This window comes from Bos taurus, chromosome 16 (assembly GCF_002263795.3).
Source record: "Bos taurus isolate L1 Dominette 01449 registration number 42190680 breed Hereford chromosome 16, ARS-UCD2.0, whole genome shotgun sequence".
Classification (NCBI taxonomy): Eukaryota; Metazoa; Chordata; class Mammalia; order Artiodactyla; family Bovidae; genus Bos; species Bos taurus.
Genome location: NC_037343.1, coordinates 62,709,180 through 62,731,459, shown reverse-complemented (window position 1 = coordinate 62,731,459; position 22,280 = coordinate 62,709,180). Strand labels below are relative to the sequence as shown.

The 22,280-nt window shown below is 44.7% G+C and overlaps 1 protein-coding gene across 3 annotated transcripts in view; it reads right to left on the bottom strand.

The window, feature by feature from the left end:
* Positions 1-22,280, bottom strand: part of CACNA1E (calcium voltage-gated channel subunit alpha1 E) — a 337,992-nt gene that overhangs the window by 218,136 nt on the left and 97,576 nt on the right. For all 3 annotated transcript variants that reach the window (XM_015475247.3, NM_001191123.3, XM_024976061.2), the window contains 3 exons: positions 20,685-20,788; positions 19,417-19,569; positions 17,675-17,856 (listed from right to left, as the gene is read on the bottom strand). In XM_015475247.3, the coding sequence (XP_015330733.1) occupies positions 17,675-17,856; positions 19,417-19,569; positions 20,685-20,788 (439 nt within the window). The remainder of the gene's footprint in view (positions 1-17,674; positions 17,857-19,416; positions 19,570-20,684; positions 20,789-22,280) is intronic.

Here is a 22,280-nt window from a genome sequence, read left to right as displayed (position 1 = left end):
CTCTTGGCCCCTTTCTCTGAATCTCCTCTGCCCAGCCTTCCATCACTCTTCCTCCTCACCGCCCACTTCCCCACTTGCTGAAGACATCCAAGATCCAGCTTAAATAACCTACTTTGCAGTTTATTTAGCTCTAAATGGAAGTCGTAAGACAAATGCAATAAATAACTTGGGTACAAAAGAGAGGCATGCACCCTCCCTTCTCGATCGGTCACACACATGCACACAGACCAAATACGGGAGATTACTCTCTGCGGTAACCTCTCCCAGGCTCGGCGGGCCAACAGTAACAGCTGCTTCTAGTAGCACAGAATGACAGGCAAGGCTCATGCTCCCAGGGAGACTGAGGCTGGAGGGTGGACCAAGACTGCCAGCCCACTGAGACCGCGGGGTCAGGAGTGCCAACACTGGAGCCCCGATGCCCAGTTTGGTGATTCAGCTAGCCATGGGGGCCTCTCTGCTCTTCCCAACCTGCTCTGGTGGCATGCTCCCTGAGGGGTTGTGTCATGCCACTCCGAGGCCACCTGCTAAGGAAGGGGGACTTGTCACAGAAGAGAGGAGAGTGGGAGACCTCGGGAAGTAGGGGGGAGGTGAAGAGAGGAGCAAGTCCCCAATTGGAAGCCCTGTGAGAAAGGGAGACTGTGACAGCCAGCCTGGCTGACGACCCCAGCCCCACCTGGGTTTGGGGGGACACGCGCTGCCCAGAACTTGAATGTGATCACGACTGGCAGTGAGAGAGGCGTGACCACCTGGATGCATGATTTCCTGCTGCCCTTTGAGTCCTGCCTTTCCTTCCAAACCAGGAAGGGCGGTCTGTCTGATTTCAGTGGCACAGCTGTAAGTAGCAGCACTTCCCTGGCCCCCCTTAGGCAGGTGGCGGTACACCTCGGCCATTCAGATCAAAGTGGGATCCCTCAGGAAAGGACTCACACTCCCACACTCCCTTTCTTTCCTGCTTTATCTAGAAATCTGCTCTTTTCATACAAATGACTCAGGGAACGGTGGCTCTGTTTTACATCATCAAGAAAACAGTCAGAAAAGGTCATGGTACCATGACGCTTTGTGCACAAAAGAGAAAGATTCTAACAATATTTTGAATATATATTCTGCCTTACTTCCAAGGGATCCCATTGACCATATCTGTCAAAACACATTTAAAAATGATATGTGAAAAATCTGCATTGTGAAACTCAATAATAGAAATCTTCTAAACATCACTGTTCATAACCTTGAAGTATTTTAACAATACCTTAAATTTATAAAGCATATCTCGGTGCACAAAGCCCTTTCACACATACATTCTGATTTAATTCTTACAACTATAAAATGAACTGATTGTTCCAATTTAACAGAACAGGAAAAGGCGTCTCACTGAGGTCATGTGACTTGCCTAAGATCATGATGTGGTGGAGGGGGAGAGTTGACAGAAAATAAAGCCACACTTGAACCCAGTTCTTCTGAGTACAATCCAGTGTTGAACATTGGATACCTATTCCTTATGGCATTTGCTGTGTCGATCTAATTGGGTTTCTAAAACATTCATTCTTTGATGACAAGTCACAAAAGCAACTACTAATTCCTATTAAGATTAATGTAAAAAGCTCATTGTCACCAGAATGGAAAAAGAAAACTCACATGCCAAGCTGCTAATAGCAATATTGTACATTCACAAGTAAATTATTTATATCAATGTAATTATATTAATAGATTAATCTATTATATAGATAAAATCTATATTACCATAGTTTTTTGTCAGCTTTTACAGATCAGAGACTTTTCACAAAGCAAGTAGAAAAGAATATGGGCTTGCTATGGTGTTGTTAACTTTTTCTTCTGTCAAGAAAAGACATTAACTTTGAAAATTCACTTTTAAGTTGAACAAATTTAGTTTCAAAAAAAACTATATTGCTATTATTTTCTCATTATGCCAGAAACTTTATCAAGGGCTCAGTCCCAGCCCATGTAGGATCACCACTGGATATAAAAGTCAGGCCTGCCCTCACACGAAGCGCAGAAGGTCCCAAAGTAACTGTGTTTGAATTCAAGGGCAGCTTTAACGTCAGCATTTTGCCAGTTATCCAGAGGTAATTCAAGTTATTAAGAACTGGAATGAACTTAAGATGTGTTCAGAAGCCATTTTAGCATCAAATATATGTATGTTTTTCAACATGGACATAATATAAACACTGTACTTTGAAACAAAAAGCAAAGGTCATGAGAGCTCCCAATACACAGAGCTAATGAAAGCTAAGGAACAAGAAACTCGGTGGGAAAATTTGCCTTACATGCCCCTGACAGCAACCAGATACTCTCTTTGAATGAGCGGAAAAAAAAAGAAAAAGCTCACTTAGCAAAATCAAGTTTATACGTATACAAGTCTTATAAGCAAAAAGGCATTTAAAAGAAGCAAAGAATGAGGGTCTTTTTCAAAGCACTTTCCTATGTTTCATCTCATGTAATTGCTACAAGACTCGACGTTAGGGACAGCTGGTGGTAGGTATTAGCCGCATATTACTAATAAAAAGACTAACACACATTTATTTATTCATCTAGCTGACATTACAAAGAGACATGAGTGTTCTGACTGCGATCACAGGGCTCATGGCAGGAAGGGGTCCAGCGGCTGTCCCCCTATCCTCAGTGTAAGGATCAAACAAGCTGATGTTCACAAAAGTGAAAAAACAGACCTTGTAAAAAGTGGATTCAGCAGCAGAAAACGATCTCAGAAATGGTGCATGCTTGTGTGTGTGTGTGTGTGTGTGTGTGTGTGTGTGTGTGTGTGTGTACAGGGAGTATTCAATTTGGGGGCTGTTACTGGTCACATTTCATCACAGAAAACAGGGCATACTTTCTGTTCGTTCTGTTCCCAAATCCTAACCATCTCTCAGATTGCCATCTCTTAGATCTGGGTTTCTTTAAGAGCATTTCAGAGCCAGATTCCAAGCCAGGAAGGCCAACTGTGTCACAGAAATTAACTACTAATTACACACCAACCCTGTGTAAACATTCCAATAAATTAGTACAGTCCCCCTGCTTCTCACTCATTGGTTTGTGTATTGCTACCTGTCACCGGAGAAGGGAACAGGGCACTGAGCTGGAGCCCAGCAGAGACAGCGGACTGCGGGAACCGTGGTGACAGCCCACTGCCCAGCATTAGTGGCGTCCCTCCCGACAGCAGCTCCCTCATCTGAACACAGACCTCATGCTGCATATGCTGACAGCCGGGTGGTCTGGGAGCCCACGTGCCCTGGGTGAGATCACAGAGCTTCCCTGTGAAATGAGCCTGTCGATGGGTATTTACTGAATTTCACGTCTGTGAAATTTCACGAACTGTGGTTGTTGCCAGAAGACAGAATGGGCCTTCCAAAAGGCAAAAGGGGCAGAGGCACCTAAAAGACAACTTCTGATGCGGGCATCTTCAAAAAGCACCAAATGAATGCTACTGACATTCAGGTCAAGGATGAGGGCTTAGAAAAAAAGACCTCTCATCTTTTGAGTTTTCAGGGATAGTCAGAGAAGGCTCTGTGGGGGAGGTAGCCAACATTTTGGAGGAAAAACTAATTTCAAAGAATGTGAACGTATTATTGGCAAAGAGGCACATGACAGATATTAATTGGCTAGACTAAAAGACGGGAAGGGACCAGTCAGTGAGGAGCAGATCTGTAGAGCGGATGGGCAGTGGAAGAAGACGCTCTGCTTGTCTTCCCCATATGAGTGGTCTGTCCAAGATGTTCTAAATAATTATTTAACACTGCTAGTGCTTCTTATGTGCTAGGCACATGCCAAGGGTTTTACCCAAGTTACCTCCTTTAATTCTTACTACAATTCTACTGGGGGGTAACATAATTACCCTCACATTATAGAAAAGGACAACAGAGATTAAGTTGCCCAGGTCCCACAGGTAGTAAACGTGGGACCAGGATTCATAACCACTGTTACACCACCTCTATTAACAGACATTCCGTCCAACAAGATCTACATCAGAACATCAATGCAGAAAACACAGAGAGGACCACTTTGGCATAAATATATTTTTGCAACTTAATACATATGTATTTATAATATAAAACATATATGTAATGCCAAATCATTCACTCAAAACATGAGGTGGTTTTGGGGAAGACGAGTCCTGAAGCTCGGGTGAGGATGACTGCTGCAGTCTCGAATCAGCTTTGGTATCCAGTTTATTTCCATATTTTGTTTTAGTTTCACAGGACTGAGAAAATCCTGAATCATACATAAAAGGAATAGCGTGCTCATTTATATCCCTTTCTGTAAGCAAACAAGCTCAGACTTGAATTTTTTAAAAAGACTAACACAGAACTACAAGCCTTCTAATCAACAGTGCATTTACACGAAGTTCAAACAAACACAGAGATGGCAAAGACAGCTTTCTTCCAGGGTCTGTACAAATAAGCCAGGTGTCCACAGGTAGTCTCCAAGAATGAACATTTGGTTTCAAGCACATTGATTATGCTTTTTTTAGCTTTTTGTGTGTGTGATTTTATACTTCCTTAATTTGAAGATACACCTTTCTTCACAGACAAGAGTTTACAACTCTAAATATATGAACATGTAACATATAGAATGTAGTAGGGGTCCCCCCCTTTAAAAACTATTATTAAGTTTTTAGTAGATCTTCTAATCAATAATATATATCTTGGATTCAAGGAAGCATGACTGTTAAAAGATATATTTTAACTGAAAACAAAATGAAAGACAATCTATGGAATGGGAAAAAATATCTGCAAATGATGCAATTGACAAGGGGTTAGTTTTTAAACAACAAAGCTTATACAGCTCAATATAAAAAAAAAAAAAACTTAATCAAAAAATGGACAGAAGATCTAGATAGACATTTCTCCAAAGACATACGGATGGTCAACAGGCACGTGAAAAGATGCTCAACATCACTAATTATTAGATAAATGCCAATCAAAACTACAATGATTTGACCACCTCACACTGGTCAGAATGGCCATCATCAAAAGTTTACAAATAACAAATGCTGGAAAAGGTGCAGAGAAAAAGGAACCCTCCTACACTGTTGGTGGGAATGCAAATTGGTGCAGCCAATATGGAGAACAGTATGGAGGCTCCCTAAACAACTAAAAATAGAATTACCATACGATCTAGCAATTCCACTTCCAGAAAAAACAAAAACTCTAATTCAAAAAGATACACGCACCTCAATATTCACAGCAGCACTATTTACAATAGCCAAGACACGGAAGCAAACTAAGTGTACTTCATCTCATGAATGGATAAAGACGATGTGGTGTAACACACACACACACACATAATGGAATATGACTCGGCCATAACAAAGGATGAAATAGTGCCATTTGCAGCAACATGGATGAACCTAGTTCAGTTCAGCTGCTCAGTCGTGTATGACTCTGCGACCCCATGGACTGCAGCACACCAGGCCTCCCTGTCCATCACCAACTCCTGGGGTTTACTCAAACTCATGTCCATTGAGTCGCTGATGCCATCCAACCATCTCATCCTCTGTCATCCCCCTCTCCTCCTGCCTTCAATCTTTCCCAGCATCAGGGTCTTTTCAAATGAGTCAGTTCTTCGCATCAGGTGGCCAAAGTGTTGGAGTTTCAGCTTCAGCATCAGTCCTTCCAATGAATATTCAGGACTGATTTCCTTTAGGATGAACTGGTTGGATCTCCTTGCTGTTCAAGGGACTCTCAAGAGTCTTCTCCAACACCACAGTTCAAAAGCATCAATTCTTCAGCACTCAGCCTTCTTTATGGTCCAACTCTCAAATCTATACATGACTACTGGAAAAACCATAATTTGACTAGATGGACCTTTGTTGGCAAAGTAATGTCTCTGCTTTTTAATATGCTGTCTAGGTTGGTCATAACTTTTCTTCTAAGGAACAAGCATCTTTTAATTTCATGGCTGCAAATTGCCAACATCCGTTGGATCATCAAAAAAGCAAGAGAGTTCCAGAAAAATATCTACTTATGCTTTATTGACTATGCCAAAGCCTTTGACTGTGTGGATCACAACAAACTGTGGAAAATTCTGAAAGAGATGGGAATACCAGACCACCTGACCTGCCTCTTGAGAAATCTGTATGCAGGTCAGGAAACAACAGTTAGAACTGGACATAGAACAGACTGGTTCCAAATAGGGAAAGGAGTATGTCAAGGCTGTATACTGTCACACTGCTTATTTCACTTATATGTAGACTATATCATGAGAAACACTGGGCTGGATGAAGCACAAGCTGGAATCAAGATTGCCAGGAGATAAATCAATAACCTCAGATATGTAGATGACACCACCCTTATGGCAGAAAGTGAATAAGAACGAAAGAGCCTCTTGATAAAAGTGAAAGAGGAGAGTGAAAAACTCAGCTTAAAACTCAACATTCAGACAACTAAGATCATGGCATCTGGTCCCATCACTTCATGGCAAATAGATGTGGAAACAGTGGAAATAGTGACAGAGTTTTTTGGGGATGGGCCTAGAGATTACCACGGGAGAAGGCAATGGCACCCCACTCCAGTACTCTTGCCTGGAAAACCCATGGATGGAGGAGCCTGGAAGGCTACAGTCCATTGGAGTCGCTGAGGGTCAGACACAACTGAGCAACTTAACTTTCACTTTCACTTTCATGCATTGGAGAAGGAAATGGCAACCCACTCCAGTGGTCTTGTCTGGAGAATACCAGGGACGGGGGAGCCTGGTGGGCTGCTGTCTATGGGGCTGCACAGAGTCGGACATGACTGAAGTAACTTAGCAGCAGCAGCAGAGATTACCACATTAAGAGATTATCATACTAAGTAAAGTCAGACTGAGAAAGACAAATATTATATATCACATCACCTATATGTGGAATATAAATAATTGATAAAAATGAACTTACATGCAAAACAGACTCACAGAAAAGAAACTTACAGTTACCAAAGGGGAAAGCAGGGGAGAGATAAATTAGAAATCTGGGAATAAGAGATACACACTATTATATAAAAAACAAACAACAAGGATCTACTGGATAGCACAGGGAGCTATATCTAACCTATAATTAAAAAGGATATATATATACAATTGAATCACTTTGCTGTATACCTGAGATACTGTAAATCAACTATACTTCAACTACTAAAAAAATTTTTTTTAAGGTATTTTAAAAACAAAATGAGACAATACTGTGAAGCCACCAGAGTCCACCTACAGACTTCAGCTAACAAGTTCCTGATTCTGGCCAAGGGCAGAGGCCGAGGGACGGGAGAGGGAGGAGGAGACCAGCACGCATGGGAGGAGGGCAGCCAGCAAAGTGCCCTCACATGCATGTGCGCTCAGCTGCTAAGTGATGCCTGAGTCTCTGTGATGGACTGTAGCCCATCAGGGCTCCTCTGCTCATGGGATTTTCCAGGCAAGAATACTGGAATGGGTTGCCATTTCCTTCTGCAGGGGATCTTCCCTACTCAGTGACTGAACCTGAGTCGTCTGCTTGGCAGGTGGATTCTCTACCACTGAGCCACCAGGGAAACTCCAAAGTGTCCTCAGGAGGATGGAAGCGCCAGTGGTCCTTGTTCTCCTTCCTGAGAGCCCACTGTGTGTCAGTTCGTTTGTATTAGACAAATATTGATTAAAGTAGGACCTCATGGAAATGCATGTAGTGGGAGAGACAGGCTGAAGGCTTCTCTTCAGTAAGCCCCCGCTATGCAGACCACCTCACACCCTCCCCAGGCCAAGTCATCACTGTCGCACAGAACTGTCATTCTCAAACCTCACTGCAGCCTCAGAATCACAAGGGAGCACGTGAAAAATACATATTCCTTCCTCCTGCCTCTGCAGCTGCCGAGTCGTTAGATCCAGGCAGAGCCCAGGAATCTGTAATTATATTAATTGCCCCTCAGCCGATTCTAAGATGGACCACACTCTGAGGGGCACTGAAAGAAAGTCCTCAATAAATACTTTTCTAGAGAATGATAAATTGAGGGAAAAATGAAGACAGGCCATTTTGGCTTGCCTAGTGCCAGAGGCTGGCACTGTGCCATCCCTGTCTAGCTGGGATTCCATTAAGGATTTGGCCTCCAAGGGGGATCCAGTGGAAAGTACCTGAAACAGCCACTGAGTCACCAAGGCACCACCCCAGTTAATTTGTGCCCCTTAGTCCTCAGGCATGGGGTCGCCTCAGAACAGAGAGATCATAGCCTAAGGCTGCATGACACACCAGGCACCTGAGGCCTCTGGCCAGGGATCAGAAATTAAACTGTGTATTAGAGTGGGCTAAAAGAAAGGCCAAGAGCCCTGAGCCAGCCTAATGGGGCCGCGGAGACAAAAGATCTGGAGACTGGCCTGGTGAGTGGTGTGAAATCCAGGCGCCCGATCAGGAGGCAAACTTAGCATATTTGGAATCAATCTCAAACAGAAGGACATCTCTGGTTTGACAAATTATTAAGAAATCAAAATGGATATGAAAGAGTGGGAATAATTTCAGGATGGAAGCAGCTATGGATGGAAATATGTGCAAGGGAGAAAGAAAAATCACAGGGTTTTTTGTTTTTGTTTCCCCCCCCCCCCCCACAGAGGGAGCCAAGGACTGGAAACAGTGGACCCTGGACTCTGGCCCAACAGGCAGGATGCAGGCGGAAGGCATTGCAGGGTTTAGAGAGAGGACAAGTGATTCAAACGAGAGCAGGCTGCCAAAGGCAGCAGCAGAAGCTACAAACATAAATGTGTTTTTTTAAAAAGAGACACTCCGAGGAGGAAAACAAGATGACGGAGTACAATGCAAGTGAGGAAGGGGGCCAGGCCTGGTAGGTTTCAGTCCCCAAAAGTTCCCTAAGTCCACGCTCTGAACTGGGCTGAAGCGGGGCCAGGCGCCCAGGAGTGAAGGCTGGGAGGGCCCACGAGGTGAGCCACGCCTTCTGGTCACAGCTTCCTCTGCACGTGTGTGTGCACACACACCCTTCCCTCCCGCCCTCACTCTCCCTCTATTGTGGGCAGTTCAAGCACCAAATTAGAAATCAGAACATTTGGCTTTAAAACTCACTTCCTACTTCCTCCATGCAATGAGGCAGGCTTCTCAACTCATTCCACACACTGAATTTATCCAGCAGATTCCAGAGTAACATTTGAAAAAGGGCCTATAATACATTTACTCCCTTTTCACTGTCTCTCCCCCACCTCCTTCCTTTCTTTGTTGTTGTTCACTCAGTCATGTCGGATTCTTTGAGACCCCATGGACTGCAGCACGCTCGCCAGGCTTCTCTGTCCTCCACTACCTCCTGGAGCTTGCAAAAACTCGTGTCCACCGAGTGGGTGACACCATCCAACCATCTCATCCTCTGTCACCCCCTTCTCTTTCCTTCCTACCCAGGTCAAATTTCACTGCTCTGCTAAGGTCAGTCTCCTAATGCTCATTTCATTAGGCTCACCTGGCAAAACTACTCTGGTAAAAGTCAGCTCTGTACCCTACTCCCAGCTCCGTACCTACTTCCTGCCTGAACCTCAGGGGCCAAATGTGACCAGAGGTAAAAAAAACAGCACATTCACTGGTCTCACCTTCACCCCAGCAACACGAACCCCAAGTGGGTCCCGAATGCAGCCTAGCAGTTACATCTCCACTCCACTCATTTCTTCGTTCCTGGAAAACTATTTCCACCTTCCCTCAAACTTCCAGCATTTCCCTTTCCCACCCTCTGCTAAATGACCTGGCTTCCAATTTCACTGAGAAAATAGAAGCAATAGGAGAATTTCCACAAGCTCCTGCCACCCTACCCACATCCCAGCCTCTGCAGCCTCCCTCCTAGGACTATTGATGAACCCTAAAGTTGGGCGCCAAGCCCAGTCCTCCACCTGGGCTCTGCCAGGCTAGGAGCCCATCCCCTCTCACCTGCTTTAGAAGGCTGCTCCACCAACTGTCCTCTCTCTCCACCAGCAATGATTTTCATCTTGAAAGATTCATTCTCATAAGAAAGCAAATGGTATTTCATCTACCTTTCCTGTTTTCTCTGCTTCTCTTTCAACAAAACTCACCACAATGAGTATGGTCATATCTCCAACCTTCTCTTAAACCTTCCCCAATCAGGCTTTTGCCCCTCCCACTGCCCTCTCCTAACCTCTGATGATGAATTCTTAGCACTTACTTAACCCATCCCTAGGCATCATTGGACTCAGCTGATCACTGCTACTTCCTCCTCTCTGCAACAATCTTCTCCCTTGGCCTCCAGGACACCATCCCTCCCCGACCCCCTTCACTGCAACTTCTCAGTCTTCTTGCTGATAACTTCTTAACTCACCCACATCTCAACACTGGAACTCAGTTCTGGAACCTCTTCCCTATGGTTAGATATTCCCTTCCTTGATGGTTTATCCAATCTTAGGGCTTTAAATACCATCTATTAACTGAAAACTCCCAATTTATATCTCCAGTCTAGGCTTCTACCCTAAATTCGTTTATCCAACTCTCTCCTTACACCACCATTTAAGCATCACAAATTCCTCATTCATGTCCCAACTCAATTCTTCATCTTCTTCCCAATCTACTTCACTCCTCAGCCTGCATGGGACAGGGAAAGACTAACTTCCAGGATACACTTATCAATCCCTTTGTGTATGATACAAGTCATATGTGAACAGACACTGATGTCAGATTCCAGGTGTCATCTGTATTGGGTCTCAGACTCCTGCAAGGACACGGGAACAGGGTCATGCAGACAAGGATGCAGAGAGAAAAACAGCCTATTCCAGAGCATGACTTACTGGTTACAGAAATCCACAAATTTTACCTACTGGATACCTTATCCTAGGTTAATTGGTACACCTTATCACTCTGACACCAGGAGATGGTGGTAGGTTCCTGGCCCCTATTTGTCAAATGAGTTTTGAGTATGTTCTGTTCCCAGGGCATGTGGAGGAGGTGGTGATGAAAACTAAAGCAGAGATGAGTAGACACATTCCCCAGTCACATGGAAGTCAGCACCAAACACATTCTCTGTAGATACCATAAAATCAGAGAAGCTTCAGGAAGCTGAAGATGGCAGTTTTCCACCAACCCTCGGATATGGTTTTATTCTTTCAACATGCTTATGCATAACACACATAAGCTAAATGCCAACGGGGTAAAAAGTGAGTAGCTGTTAACTATTCAGAAACTATTAACTATATGCAGGTGGGAGAAGGCAACTTAAAAGCGAGTTATAGGACCAAAGGACTTCTGAGAATGAGGGAGACTCTCCTCTTCTCGCCAAAACCCAGGAAAGAGTATTTCCTTTCCAGGAAAGGAATTTGTGATAGCTATATGGTGATGTAAGGAGAGAGTTGGATACATGAATTCAGAGTAGAAGTTTAAGCTGGAGACATAAATTTGGAATTTTCAGGGTATAGATCGTATTTAAAGTCCTAAGACTGGATACATTATCAAAAAATCTCTCCCGTGGCAGCACAGAGTGCTGAAGCAGTCATAACAGATAAAGCTGGAGTGTACCTGCAAAGTCAGAGAAGAGCATGCCTCCAAGAACTATGCACATCTGCATGAGTTATAGATACCAAGTGAGAAGAAAAATAGCTCTGTGAAAAACACAGATGAAATACAGATCAAAATACTGGACTTGGGACTTCCTGGGTGGTCCAGTGGCTAAGACTCTGCTCTCTCAACATAGGGGGAATTGGATTCAATCCCTGATGAGGGAACTAGATTCCACATGCTTCAACTAAAGATCTCACATGCCCCAACTAAGACCTGCTACAGCCAAATAAATATTTCAAAAAACTGGACTTGAAGAGCACAGGTTGGAATAATTGCAGACACAGACTGGAACCCCTGTAGTCGGTATATTAGTCCTGATAACCACAAACAGCAGAGAACACAAAACCAGAGTCACAACAGAGAAACCCAACTCAGACCAGAATCAGCAGAAAGCCGGATCTGCCACATCTCATTCAGGTGAAGGTTAGAAGTTAATCCTGGAACCACACTCATATTTGCAGAATGGACTGCACTGAGCCAAGAGAGAAGAAGGCACTGTCCTGGAGAATGAACACCCATCCAGAAACAGTTCAGGTCAGTTGCTCAGTGGTATCTGACTCTTTGTGACTCCATAGACTGCAGCATGCCAAGCCTCCCTGTCCATCACCAGCTCCCGGAGCTTGCTCAAACTCATGTCCATCAAGTCGGTGATGCCATCCAACCAGCTCATCCTCTGTCGCCCCCTTCTCCTCCTGCCCTCAATCTTTCCCAGCATCAAGATCTTTTGTAATGAGTCAGTTCTTCACATCAGGTGGCTGAAGTATTGGAGCTTCAGCTTCAACATCAGTCCTTCCAATGAATATTCAGGACTGATTTCCTTTAGGATGGACTGGTTTGATCTCCTTGCAGTCCAAGGGATTCCCAAGAGTCGTCTCCAGATTAGGAGACATGAAACAAACTAAACCAGTAAGAAGAGGGGAGAGTCTGCAAGTGGCGGAGACCTTTGCAGAAACAGTCAAAACAGGGAGAAGCAGCCAGCGGAACTGTAGACTGCTTTGCATCTTTCTACCACAAGAGGGAGGGAAGCCAAGAATACAGTTGGAGGGTGACCAAACCAACTTGAAATTCTGGAAGACTAAATAGAGTTCAGCATGCAGGACTCCAGGTTGCCCTGACAATGGGAACTCTTCCCTACCCTTACAGTCAAGCAGGATAATGAGAAAGGCTGCACGCAAATGATGCTAACCAAAATCAATGGCGGAGCCATACAATGTCACAGGAAGCATTTAGGAAGGGTTTGTGCAGCAGAAAAGGAATGCTAACACCAGGGAAGCATTTACAGAATACAGAAAAAGGTTAAACCGAGTCCACATGTTTGAGAGAGGTTCTGTATACAGTGTCAACCTGAAGGCACTCTTAATGGTTCGAGCGTAACTGGTGCCAATAAATCTTACATATTTGTTGTGGCCATTAAATAGAGGAGACATTGGAATGGGAAAAAGGGACTCCCTTTTCTTTGTGGTCTTTGTGAGGAAATACGGCAGCTGGGTGAATTGGGCCTTTCCGGAATGAGTGGTAGAAAGGGAAATCAACCAGTTATATCTGCAACCTCTGAACAGTGGTGATAATAAAAGGCACCAGGGCTGATTTTTCTCTATGGCGAAACATACATACATACATGCATGTATTCAGAGTAGGGGCTTCCTAGGTGGCACTAGTGGTAAAGAACCCACCTGCCAATGAGGAGACGTAAGAGAGCTGGGTTCGATCCCTGGGCTGGGAAGATTCCTTGGAGGAGGGCATGGCAACCCAATCCAGTATTCTTGCCTGGAGAATCCCACGGACAGAGGAGCCTGGTGGGCTACAGTCCACGGGATTGCAAAGAGGCAGACATGACTGTAGGGACTTAGCATTCGCACAAGGTGACTTAGTGTTCACAGTTAATCCAGTAGTGTGTAACCAGTTCTAATACATATGTAAACTTTTTCATTTTCAAAATCTTAAGTTGAAATTAAGAGAAGAAAATAAATACTCAGGTATTGTTGGCATGGGCTACCAGAATCTGCAATGTTTCAGCCCAGATCCTAGGTACCTCTGATCTCACACTCTTAATGGGCATAAACAGGAGAGGAGTGGTAGGTGAATTAGTCCCCACTGTTTAAATGTTCTTTTCCCCATACCCTAGATCCTTTTTTAAATTTATTCTTTAATTGTAGGAAAATTGTTTTATAATGTTGTGTTAGTGTCTGCTGTACAACAAAACAAATCAGCCATAATTATATATACATATATCACCTCCCTCTTGAGCCTCCCTCCCCTGCCCCTAACCCACACATCAAGGTCATCACAGAGCACAGGCTGGGATTCCAGTGTGATACAACAACTTCTCATCAGCTATCTATTTTACTCATGGTGGGATATATATGTCAAAGTTACTTTCTCCATTCATCCCATTCTCTCCTTCCCCTATTGTGTCTACAAGTTCTGAATCCCCTTTCTGGTCCAAGCTGAATAGTTGAATTTGGGTAAATTAACAGTGTTAAAAAAACAAGACAACAGGTCCAAAACAGAGTCACTTGTACTAAGCCCCATGTCACCAAATCAAAACTTTATTACAGTGTCAGTCTCTCCCACAAATGGGCTCTTAAACCAGGCAATCAGGAATCACCTGGTCAGTGTGCATGAGGTCATCTGCCTGATACAACCCTGCCATCCCCTAAAGCAGTGGTTCCCAACATTTTTGGCACCAGAGAGCAGTTTCATGGAAGACAATTTTTCCCCAGGCTGGGGGTGGCAGTGGGGTGGTTAGGGGATGATTCAAGGACACTACATTTGTTGTGCACTTTATTTCTCTTATTATTACATAAGTTCCACCTGAGATCATCAGGCATTAGATCCTAGAGGTTGGGGACCCTTGCCTTAAAGGAAAGTGACCTTGCCACAACCAATCCACTTTTTAATAACTTCCTGGTCCAGTGCCCTTCTGCCTATAAAAGCCTTTCATTTTGTATAGCTCCTCAGCGCTCCCTTCCAGATGTGAGATGGGATGCTGCCTCATTCATGAATGGTTGAATAATGTCAATAACACCTTTAAAATTCACTCTGTTGAATTTTTTTTTAAACAATGTGATGTGATTCCACCATATATTGTAAGCCCCACGCCCACCAGTATGAACACACCTGGCTCTGAACCTTCCACCAGCAGAAGACAATCCTAACTCCAGGATGTGTCCAGTTCCTATAGGAGAGCTCCACCTGGGCCATGCTTCACACCCCAGTTCCCTGCTCAAGGGAAGCTGGACTTGGCTGACTTCCTCTCTTCCTAGGGAGCCAGACTTTGTCCTTGCTCTCCTGGCTGAAAATGGGATGCCTTTTCCATCCAACTTCTCCTGAATCAAGGGGGAGTTATTAGCCTCACTATGACCATCATCTCTGCCTATGGCCTCTTGGCTCCACGCCCTCCCCCTAGATCCAAAGCTTTGGAAAGTGACGTCACTTCAAAGTGGGCACGAGTTCATTCTGCCCAATGAGCAGCCAGCCACTTTTTGGAAGCCAGTCCTACAGTTCAATGAGTTTTCTCAAGCCTGGATCCAGCCGCAGGGGTAGCAGGAGGCCTTCAGTAAGCTGAAGTTCAATGACTGATGGCCTGGAAGTCAGAGGTACTGTGTGTCTGAGGTCCTGGGAACCCATGCAATGAAAGGTTTCAGAGGATCTGCCGTCTGACCTCTTCTCCCTGCTTCCTCAGTAGGGCACATCTAGACAGGAGAGCAAGTTCACTGTCTGTGTGACCTCCATACCTAAGCTGGACAGACAACCGGAGAGGGGCTGGAATCTGAAGAGAGCACCAGGAGCACAGCAGTCATGACACTTTTTCTCCCTGTTTCCCCAGTGCCTAGCACAGTGCTTGACACATCACAGATGCTCACAAATACATGTTGAAAGAATGAATGAATGAATGAACAAAGGAATGAAACCAAGTGATGAGTGACTCCTGCTTATCTCAGTACCTTCTGAGTCTTGGCCCTGGAGGACCAATAGATCTTGCCTGTATCTTCAAATGCAACACTTCTGCTTTGGGGCTTTCAGAGCATTTATCACATCACTTAGGTGAGTCTACACATATAATTGAAAGCCATCCTGCACAAAGCCCCGCAAATGATATCAGCCACTGCGGGGCCCAATGCTGTCATTTCCAGAGGCGCCTGGTTAATCTGAGTGACATGGCCTCAAGACAACCTTCACATCTCAAATGAGGAGTGACTGGCCCCATCAACCTTGTCTCCCTTCCCTCCTCCCTGCCACCCCCACAACTGGTAAGAATCCCAGAGTGTTCTCAAGGTTTTTCTAGGTCACACATAACCCCTGGGCTTGCCAGGCATACACTGGTCCTTGGGACTTCTTCACACCTCTCCCAGATCTTTGGCGTGAACAGCCTGCAGCTGTTTTCTGCAAAGCCCCACCTGCCTTGCTCATGTGGCACAGGGATGGGTCCAAGTTAATGATGGACATTTACTAGGCACCTACTTGTATGGCCTTATGCAGACCCTGGCTCTTTCTTCATGACAATCTGGTTGAGTCTCTCATGAGACAGCACTTCTTTTCCTTCCAGTACAGACAAATCATTCTAAAGGGGGCTTTTTGTAAATGACCCCATGTCCCACCCATTACGTTTATTTGTATAGAAGAATCAGGTTAGAAGGAATCTGAGGGTGCCTTAGGGTAAAGAAGCCTAGGGGAGGGCAAGTGAGACAATGATGTGCCCTAGGGTGGGATGGCTGGGAGGCACAGGGGAGTACAGACCTTTATGAGCATCTGTTTACAAAGACAATTGGCCCAAATTGCTTTGCCTCCCTAGGCTCCCCTAAGCATCAAACCACACAACTCCCTACTCTTTCATTTTAGAACTGAGACTCTGCACTATACCTTTCATAACTTATTAAGATCAGACTCTGGGAGGTAAAAGAGATTTCAGTAGTCACCCTAACTTCTGTCCTCATGCAGGGATCCCCAAACATCCCAGACAGGCAGCTAGACACCCTTGTCTTATGCATCAGCTTAGCTCCTTCCCAGTGTGGCTGATCATAGGAATCAGCAGAAGCGCGTGAAAAACATGTAGCTCAGTTCACCCATACCACATGAAATCAAATCTCCAAAGGGCCTGTGATCAGAATTTCTAATAAGCATCCCGAGTGAATCTTACAACTAAGCACGTTTCTTACATGCCTGTAATGCAATGGTTCTTGAGAGTGACTACATATTAGAATCAGCTGCTGCTAAGTCGCTTCAGTCATGTCCAACTCTGTGCGACCCCAGAGATGACAGCCCACCAGGCTCCCCCGTCCCTGGGATTCTCCAGGCAAGAACACTGGAGTGGGTTGCCATTTCCTTCTCCAATGCATGAAAGTGAAAAGTGAAAATGAAGTCACTCAGTCGTGTCTGACTCTTAGCAACCCCATGGACTGCAGCCTACCAGGCTCCTCCGTCCATGGGATTTTCCAGGCAAGAGTACTGGAGTGGGGTGCCATTGGCTTCTCCTTAGAATCAGCTAGGAAGCTTCCAAAAAAAAAAAAAATCAATGACAGGTCTTTACCCCTAGCTGCTGCTGCTGCTAAGTCACTTCAGTCGTGTCCGACTCTGTGCGACCCCATAGATGGCAGCCCACCAGGCTCCCCCGTCCCTGGGATTCTCCAGGCAAGAACACTGGAGTGGGTTAGGGCTATTCCTACTTACTTAGTCTGGAGTACAGCCCAGGCAGTGTAAATTTTTAAAGCTCCCTCCCAGCTAATTCCAGTGGGCAGCCAAGATTGAGAACTACTGGAATATCTTTCAGACCAATGGTAAGTTCTTTAAAGACAGCAACCAAGAAATCTGTAACTCTTGGTACCCCTTACTTGGTACCCCTTACTTACCTTAGACTCCTACCACCACGTCAAACCAGTAGCAAAACATACTCTATAATGACTGAGCTGAGCTGCTTTAACTAGCATTGTTCACCCACCAAATATGGCATGTAATTTCCTAACTCTATTAAGAAGCTGTGTGCTTAGCAAGAGGCCAAAAACAGAGGCATGGAAACTCCTAAGCCTTACCATGGTTGAGTCCACACACACACATGCACACCCCCATACACATTTCCAATCTTCCCTTTCCCCCGGCTGACCAACCCCAACCAAGCCAGGAGCCTAATTCCACGATCCTTCCCTTCTGCTCGGGCCCCTCGCCAGCTCTACTCACATTGTACAGCACAGTGGTCCACCCTTCCATGGTGATACACTGGAAGACGGTCAGCACGGCAAAAAGGATGTTATCAAACTGGGTGATCCCATCATTGGGGCCGATCCAGTCCCGGCATTCATAACCAGCTGGGCAGCCCTGCACGCCACATGGGTGAGGGGGGTCAAATCCTTCTAGAATACCTGCAGAGACATTTGGAGGGTGGGGGATAAACCATGTGATGCTTCGCATGAGCTGAAAATAACCCCTGGAGACCACAAGCATGCATTTCTATCTCCCACAAGAAGGTTTATCCTCTCTGTCACCATTTCCTACCCATCTCTGGCATCACTACACCTCATAGCTCACAAACTGTAATGTGTTCAACCCAGTGTTTCCCAACCTGCTCTGAAAATGAAGCCTCCTCCACACGTCCCCCACCCCTACTTTCTGCAGGTCACATCTTCTACCATCTCCTGAGCCCCACAGGAATTTACAGGACTGGGTATCACCCAGAAAGGTCTGAGCTGAAGGCAGAATCTTAACTGATTTTCTATCTTTAGACTTCAGGATAGCCCCTCAGTTGTTTTGGGGTTCCCTGGGAACAATTATAAACTACAGTCCCTTTCGTGGGTCTTAACTCATTTTTTTTGGCCTAAATTCCTCATTTGGAATAAGACAAAAATTAAAACAAATCCAACATGGACTGTGTCCTTTAAAGATTCTTTTCATAAAAACATCATGCCTGATTGGGCTCATTCTACCTCTCCCCTTCATCCTTCCTCCTAAAGCACTCTACTCAACTTGAACAAACAAGATACAGAGACAAGAATGTGAGATCTCTTCAGTCAATTCAGTCAGTTCAGTCACTCAGTCGTGTCCGACTCTTTGCGACCCCATGAATCGCAGCACGCCAGGCCTCCATGTCCATCACCAACTCCCAGAGTTCATTCAATCTCATGTCCATCAAGTCGGTGATGCCATCCACCATCTCATCCTCTGTCGTCCCCTTCTCCTCCTGCCCCCAATCCCTCCCAGCATCAGGGTCTTTTCCAGTGAGTCAACTCTTCGCATGAGGTGGCCAAAGTACTGGAGTTTCAGCTTTAGCATCAGTCCTTCCAATGAACACCCAGGACTGATCTCCTTTAGGATGGACTGGTTGGATCTCCTTGCAGTCCAAGGGACTCTCAAGAGTCTTCTCCAACACCACAGTTCAAAAGCATCAATTCTTCGGCGGTATACCTCGCTCATTTAACCACTGCCAAGTCATGCTCAGAACTCCCTCAATTCTTCCATACTATGCATGGATGACAGCAGAAGGGGGGAATGTCATGAGCTTGAGCATGGAGGGAAAATGTCCCCAAGATATGGAGGGCGCCAGGTCTGACTTCAGACTCCTGAGGTCTTTCTGGCTGTGGGCCAAAGAGTACAATTACCCTGTACAAAGGGTAATTTTTCAGGCAAATGGTTTTTGACATGCCTTCTGATAGCCTTCTACCGAGGAATGGGGCAGCTGAGACCTTCTATTTGAAACAGACTATAAACCTAAGAAGTTATTTGCTTTGCAATATCAGTGTGCAACGGGGATCTTTAGGCTGGTTGTACCTCATAAAGCTGATGACTAGGAAGCCTCTGCTTCTAATTCTAGGGTTGAGATAGGACACACTTTGTTTTCCAATTAGCCTCTAAATGCCCTGAAATGACCCCCATGACCATAGGAGAGAGGAAGGGAAGGAGGAGAAGTCAGAAAATAGTGAGCCTACCTGAATTGTTCATGAAGCACGCTCGGTGCAACTTTCCACTGTAGAACTCCAAGCCGATGATAGCAAACATCAGGATGGCAAAGAAGAGCAGAAGGCCAATCTGCAGGAGAGGCACCATGGCCTTCATGATGGATTTCAACACAATCTGTAGGCCTGGAAGGAAAGAAAGAGAATGATGAACAGAGCCCTCACTTAGCACCCCCTGACAGGGCAGGCTGTGTACCCTCTCCTAGGAGAAAGGGCCAAGTCTTTGAGGGAAAAGGACCACTGGTCCTGAGATGAGAAAATGATTCACCAAGGGATAACCAAGACACATCAAGCCAAAGACTGCCATCACCCCTCCCCTGAGGAATCAACCCCTTGCTTCTCTTCATTTATTCCCTAATCACATACATGCCTATTACCCTTCCCTTATTCGTTTCACCCACATTGTCTTCTGGATTCTTCTTAGAGATGAAACCTACTAGAATGTGTTTCTTTCCCAAAGGGAATTAGGCCTGTCTTACTAGGTTGTAAGTCTGGAAGAACAAAGTTCATCTTCCCCATGACTCTTATCTCAGACCCAGCTCTCCCATTCATTGTCCTGGAAGCACAATTAGTACAACCACTATTCATAAAATACTGTATCCTTGGACCCAAAACTTGCACTTCTAGGATTCTAGGCTAAGAAAATAATCAGAGATCTGAATGATATTTAAGTCAAAAGATGTTTGTTACCAAGCTATTTCTTTTTTTAGGATAAAAAAGAAAGAAAAAAAAGCTGGAAATAACCTAAATGAATAGTAACGCAGAAAGGACTACCCAAGTCATGGATGGTATAAGAAAGAATATAAGACAGATTTCAAAGTCATATTTTTGAAGAATTATTAGTGTCAGGAAAGTCAAATGTGCATGATGGGATCCAAAATCAAAAATACAGTATAAGCCCACATATATTAAAATGCACAGGAAAAAAAAATGAATGAAAAAATATGCTAAAATGTTAACAAAATTGGTTTCTGAGTGACAGGATAATGGGTACTCTTCATTTTCAATTTTGTATTGTTTCCTTTCCACATTTTCTGTAAAGATCTTTCATTATCTTTTAAATGTGAAAAAATTTGCTAAATTTTAAAATGGAAGATAATGCCAGATTGCTGCAGGTCCTCTATTTATTACTGCAGGGGCTTCCTCTCTGGGGAAATTACTTCTTGCTTATCCCTGGATCTGGTTGAGGACACAACAGTAAAGTTCTTAGCAGAGGAGGAAGAGGAAAGATGGATGCTCACTAGGTATCCCCGACACGAGCTTCAGGGGCCTCAGGACACGCACGGCCCGGAGGGTCCTCAGGTCCACATGGGTGTTGAAGTGGGTTCCCGCAGTAGCCAGGATGCTGCAGATAGAGACACAGAGGGTCAAGGTTACCACAGTCTGGCTTTCTCCCCTAGCTCAATGTGGGGGAAGCTGGGTTAGAGAAGGATCAGCCTGGAAAGCACACAGAGCTGATGCCAGCTGCGTGTGGGCGCACCTGAGCTTGAGTGAATCACCAGTGATTCCAAGCAAAATTAAATTTAGTTGCATCAGGGTTTCACTCTGCAAAGGAGGAAAACTGATCATCACATTGGAATCTTAGTTTCAAGTCATTAGTAAAACACGAGGTCCCCAGCATCTGTCTCATTCTTGCCCCCAAACCATGTTCCCAACCCTCCTCTGACTCTTACCAATTACTTTCCCCTCTTTCCAGACCCTGATGCTGGGAAAGACTGAAGGCAAAAGGAGAAGGGGGCGGCACAGGATGAGACGGTTAGATAGCATCACCAACTCAATGAACATGAATGTGAGCAAACTCCGGGAGATAGCGGAGGACAGAGAAGCCTGGTGTGCTGCAGTCCACGGGGCTGCAAAGAGTCAGACACGACTTAGCGACTGAATAACAGCAACTTTCCAATCTATCAAAGCCCTCACATTTTTTATTTAAATTTTTTTTAGATTTCCCTGTTTCCTATCTCCTTCGGGAAATTTCTCTTGATTAACTGCAGTAAAGGAGTAACTCATTCTTCTTTACCTTGACACTTAGAATTTTTTCCAAACAAAATCAATCATACTGATGCTTATACTTAGCATCACTGGTCCCCATAGAGTATTTTTATAATTGCCCCCAAATCACTGCCTGAGCTGAATTTGGTTTCTTTGTTTCCACTTTTCTACTTCCACAGCCATATGCAGAAACAGACACACACAAAACAAAAATCCATAACAATCCTGTTAGATTGTGTACACCAAGTACCTTGTCTTGAGGAGACAATTTATTCCATATAATCCCATGACATTGCAGGTACTTTGGAGAGACGAAGACACTTAAGTATTCATGACAGACACAGCAGAAGACTAAGAATCAGAAGAACTGGGATTCAGTCCTGACTCATGCACTTGAGAACTGGGTGCCCTGAGGCCAGTCAATCTCTATGAGCCTCACTACCCTCATCTACAAACTAGGGGAGTTCGTGGCCTACTTACAAAAATAAATGGCATGGAATATTATGAGTGTTCTCTAAACTAAGAATCTTCCCTGGTGGCTCAGACAGTAAAAGCGTCTGCCTACAATGCAGGAGACCTGGGTTCAATCCCTGGGTCGGGAAGATCCCCTGGAGAAGGAAATGGCACCCCACTCCAGTACTCTTGCCTGGAAAATCCCATGGACGGAGAAGCCTGGTAGGCTACAATCTGTGGGGTCACAAAGAATCAGACACGACTGAGCGACTTCACTTTCACTTTCTCTAAACTATAATGTGCAAAGTATACATTATATCTAACAAACTAGACATTATATCTAGTACAAATGTTACTAATATTGCTTTTACAATTTTGTCTAATTTTAGTGTTCC